This window comes from Esox lucius, chromosome 17 (genome assembly GCF_011004845.1).
Source record: "Esox lucius isolate fEsoLuc1 chromosome 17, fEsoLuc1.pri, whole genome shotgun sequence".
NCBI lineage: Eukaryota > Metazoa > Chordata > Actinopteri > Esociformes > Esocidae > Esox > Esox lucius.
This window is the reverse complement of record NC_047585.1, coordinates 47,294,754-47,300,000: the sequence shown is the minus strand read 5'-3', so window position 1 is coordinate 47,300,000 and position 5,247 is coordinate 47,294,754. Positions and strand designations below refer to the sequence as shown.

The following is a 5,247-nucleotide window of genomic DNA, read 5'->3' as shown; positions in this document are numbered from 1 at the left end:
ACCACAATCCTTGTTTCAGTTTTACAAAGTTTTTTAGATAGTTCATTCATTCATATACAGTAGTAGGCTAGGCTAACGGGCGAAACTGCGCACGATGGCACACAGTGCTAATATTGTCGACCTGATTTTAGCGAAGTCATTAATAAACAGATTAAAATTATATTTGTAAAAACAATATATATATATATATATTGTTCTGTTACAAAATTAAATGTTATTGTCTGGGGTCCAAAAGACCCCAGAGACCCTGAGTGTCACTACAAACGAAGACCATCAGAGGGTTATAATGTAGGCCGTAAATGAGCTTCCCCTCTTTGAAAGACCAGCAGCCGCCACTGTCCTGCAGCGCACGCAAGGTCCCCCTGCTCAAGCCAGCGCATGTCCAGGCCCGTCTGAAGTTTGCCAATGACCATCTGGATGATCCAGAGGAGGAATGGAAGAAGGTCATGTGGTCTGATGAGACAAAAATAGAGCTTTTTGGTCTAAACTTCACTCGCCGTGTTTGGAGGAAAAAGATGGATGAGTACAACGCCAAGAACACCATCCCAACCATGAAGCATGGAGGTGGAAACATCATTCTTTGGGGATGCTTTTCTGCAAAGGGGACAGGACGACTGCACTGTATTGAGGGGAGGATGGATGGGGCAATGTATCGTGAGATCTTGGCCAACAACCTCCTTCCCTCAGTAAGAGCATTGAAGATGGGTCGTGGTTGGGTCTTCCAGCATGACAACGACCCGAAACACACAGCCAGGGCCACTAAGGAGTGACTCCGTAAGAAGCATCTCAAGGTCCTGCAGTGGCCTAGCCAGTCTCCAGACCTGAACCCAATTTCTGAAATAATGTAAGAAACATTTTTTCTCTATGAACATTTTTTCTCTTTTCCTTTAATATCCAAATGATGAAACTTTTTTAATTGTCTACTTTATTGTGTAATATTTACTATACAATGTATAATGTGTTATACAAGAAGAAAAACTAACAGCAAGAGTACATTTTTTGTAATATCATCATAAGAAATTCACTGCTCAGAACAACCCTATATTACTTTTTGCATTTGACAATAAAAATACTTTGACTTTGCACCTGTACTCAGACCAGGGGTCCTTCAGGGATTTTAGTGACAGACAGACCTGTACAATGTGTTATACAAGAAGAAAAACTAACTAAGAGTTAACTGTTAGTTTTTTGATAAACAAATTGGAATTTATACTACTATTTTGTTATCTAGGTATTATGCAGATTGTTCCTATGCAAGTCCTATATCTCACAGATCCAGCTGTTTGTCTTGTGACATCCATCATCATTCCACACCCCTGGGTCGGATGAACTGTGGTTCACCTCCACGCAGTCCTGGTTATTAATGTTGTTTGGCTGTTTATTATCCCAAAACCTGCAGTAAAAAACAACAAGAGTCAGACCACTGGCTTTTGTCTCGGATCCTAATCCAGTCATTCAACGTGATGTTGAAATAGATGTCTATATCTTACGCAGAGGTCAGTGGGGAGCCATCCACCCAAATCCAGGTCCCCTCAGTGTCAGAGTCAGTCAGACCGATCCAGGCATCGTTTCCCGGTACATATAGCTGATTGATTAATGACTGTTATCATGACAGAGAGACAAAACTGTTAATTAATACCAAGTCTCCATGCTTTGCTCTCTCGCTCTTTGTCTCTTTCTCTCTGGTGTAGAACTAACCTATCAGCATATAAAATCATGTAAACATCTTTTACAGTGAAATCATTTGATCAAGTCGTCAGTGTTTTGTGATTATTGGTGACAGAAAAAGGTTATTTTGCGTGTTATTAAATACCATTTTTGAAATGTTAGTGGAAGTATTCAGCTAGTTTATTAGGAATGTAAGTTAAAAAATATGAGTCTCCTGTTATCAGGTGTGTTACCGTTTTGTTTAGTTATGTTATATCATAGTGTTCTCTGAAGTGTTTAGTAGAAATAAAGCTACCTTGCTTAATATGACATAACATCTTGTCTTTATGTGTGAGGTTAGGTGTAAATCTATGCTAGATATTACATGATGTCTGGTCTATATTCATGTTTGAGGTTAGGTGTGAACCTATGCTAGATATTACATTATGTCTGGTCTATATTCATGTTTGAGGTTAGGTGTGAACCTATGCTAGATATTACATGATGTCTGGTCTATATTCATGTTTGAGGTTACAGTAGGTGTGGACCTATGCTTGATATTACATAATGTCTGATCTATATTCATGTTTGAGGTTAGGTGTGAACCTATGCTTGATATTACCTGATGTCTGGTCCATATGTGTGAGGTTAGGTATAATTGCTTTGAGCAACATTTGTCCTGTTCTGTGATTTGTTTAGACAACAGGTTAAGTACCTCATTGACCATAAAAACACCAGCCACTTTTCAGACTCTGTAACTTTTCTTTCTCACTCACTGTCATTCTCCCAAACACACCTGTTCCTCTCTGCTGTTGATGATCACCAGGTCTGCTCCTCTAGCAATGCAGTCCTGTCTACTCTCCTCCCAGGTTTTCTTCAAAGTGGTGTTGTAGTAACACTTGGATTCAAACTTTATCCATCCTTTGGGGCATGGTCCCTCTGTAAAAAATTAAAATAAAATATCTTATTTTTTTATTTGAATGCTTAAACCACCAAAAAACTGTTCCTCAATTTATATCAAAAGTCATCCCAGCTGTTTTTATGTAAAGCCTGAAACTATCATACTCTGTCTGACATTTTCACATTTGATAAGATCTTGTTACCAACTATACTTTATGTAGGACGTGAGAAAACAAATCATTTATCAGATTATATTTTTCCTTGGTAGCATTGGTGTTCACACCACTCAACTAATACTATGTAGAAGCACCTTTTGCTACAGTAAGATAACAGTCTGTTTTGGTCTTTATCAACCCAGCACATCAGCACATTTATTAAACTGGTCTTTGCAGAAGAGTTAAAGCTCAGTCAAATTGCAATGAGAACTCCTTTGCACAGTCCTCTTTATGTATGTCCACAGATTTTCAATAGTATTTAGGTCCCTTCTCAGACTGGGCAATTCCAGGACATGGATTTTGGTTTTTCCAAGCCATTCCTTGGTTGAGTTCACTGTGTGCTTCTGATCGTTTTGGTGTTTAGAACAGCAATTTAAAAATCTTCTTAAATGTCAGCTTTCTGGCAGAATTGCAGGAGACCGAACAAAGGTGCATACATTGAATTCTGTGAACAAATGCCTCAAATTTAATGCAGAATCCCTTCAGCTGAAATGATAGCAACATTAACATTTTGTTGCAAACACCCAAATGATGCATGCATACACCTTTTACAGCATAGGGCCAAGTACTAACAAGGTTCATGGGTGGATGTTGGTTAGTGCTGCTTTGTCTCAGTGCTAACCATGGTGGATGTTGGTTAAGGCTGCTTTGTCTCAGTGCTAACCATGGTGGATGTTGGTTAGGGCTGCTTTGTCTCAGTGCTAACCATGGTGGATGTTGGTTAGGGCTGCTTTGTCTCAGTGCTAACCATGGTGGATGTTGGTTAAGGCTGCTTTGTCTCAGTGCTAACCATGGTGGATGTTGGTTAAGGCTGCTTTGTCTCAGTGCTAACCATGGTGGATGTTGGTTAAGGCTGCTTTGTCTCAGTGCTAACCATGGTGGATGTTGGTTAGGGCTGCTTTGTCTCACTCTAGGAACTGCTTGTGGTAGGTCTCCAATAAGCTTAGTCAGCTGGGAAATGCAATGGTAAGACATGGATCGTTTCTGGTGTTGAGATAAGGCAAGGACATAATCTAGAGTTGGACATTTGGATTACTTTTGGACCAGTGAAAAATGGCCAGGCACCTTCATGATTCAAAAAGCCATCAGCAGAGAGAAATGTTTTCCCATTGTCCACTTCCACCAAAGTCTCTACCAGAATGTTGTAATTAATACACTTTATAAAGTATATTAAAGAAAATAGAAATAGTAAATAAATGTCACTTTGAAGGACATAAAATAAACACAATGTAGTTCATGTTCATATTTTTTTCAGAAACATTGTAAAACAATATTAAAACAGTCCTATCAAATAGTAAAGGCTATAGTCATTGAAAAGTTACCTCTGATCTTGTTCAGGAGTTCTATCTTTCTCTTTAGCTGGTCTCTTTCTTTGGTCAGATTGTGGTAACTGGTCAGTAGGTTTCTCTTTGTGAAACATTAATACATCACATTTGTAATAATGTTTCAATAATTATACCACTGATGATTAAAAAGCTGTTGGTGAAACATTTTAAACTCACGGTAGAAAAGCAATCCTAAGATCCCAGTCAGTAGTAGTACACACAGCAGCCCCAGACAAACACTTGTGACTCTGTAGGTATATACTATGAAAAGAAAAATACACTTGAATACTGAGTGTGTGTGTGTATATCAAAGGTTGGACAAGTACTGTATTTCAGTGTGAACATTGTTACCTGACTGTTGACCAGCAACCCCCTTCTTTCTGGGACGGAAGACTTCGTTGTTGGCGTACACCTGCGACATTTGCTTGTTCTTCATTGCATTACGCTCATCCTCTTCATATTCCTCCGGGATTTCATAAATTCCTTCGGACATTTTGACACGCTTGTTCTCAAATACAATCCAAACACAGGAATTCTACTGTACCTGTGTTTTCACTGCCCTGCATCTTATAGTAAAATGGTCTAATCAACAGGAAACTGGTCACCACACTACTCCTGCCCACATTATTTTCTAATCTAAACATATTGGTTCATCACCATGTTAATATGGTTTACAATGAAAACAGTGAGTGCAGTGATAATGCTGTTGAATGGACAAACTAAACATTTGGACATCCATATGAAGCAGGATGATTGAAGTCGGGTCCTGAAGAACCAAAAAACATACAGTTTCATTCTTTCCTTCAAATGAGGAGCTGAATTATACCCCAGAAGTGCAATTAACTTGTAATTGAAGAATCCTGTCATACGTCATTTACAATGATTTTTCTCCCTAATTGTTGTGATATCCACTTCCTAATAAAAAGCCCTGCTATATCACACCAGCCTACCCATGGGCTGCTCTCCAATGGTGCTGAGAGAGCCTATGGTGGAGAGATTGAGGCCCTGCTGCAGTGGTGCTGAGAGAACAACCTCTCCCTAAACATCAGTAAGACCAAGGAGATTTTATCAAAATGTTATATGTATGACTTATGGATATGGATGATAACTAGTTTTATAAAGAAGTGCATATCAGTTGGTTTGAAATACACATTTATAGC

At 38.9% G+C, this 5,247-nt stretch overlaps 1 protein-coding gene across 1 annotated transcript; it reads right to left on the bottom strand.

Annotated features, from left to right (window-relative positions):
* Positions 1-1,245: 1,245 nt before the first annotated feature.
* Positions 1,246-4,580, bottom strand: LOC106023796 (C-type lectin domain family 17, member A-like). Its single transcript, XM_034287441.1, has 5 exons — positions 4,439-4,580; positions 4,085-4,132; positions 2,444-2,586; positions 1,491-1,600; positions 1,246-1,393 (listed from the first exon to the last, which is right to left on the bottom strand). The coding sequence occupies exons 1-5, from the start codon at positions 4,578-4,580 to the stop codon at positions 1,261-1,263; spliced, it is 576 nt and encodes a 191-aa protein (XP_034143332.1). The 3' UTR covers positions 1,246-1,260.
* Positions 4,581-5,247: the final 667 nt, after the last annotated feature.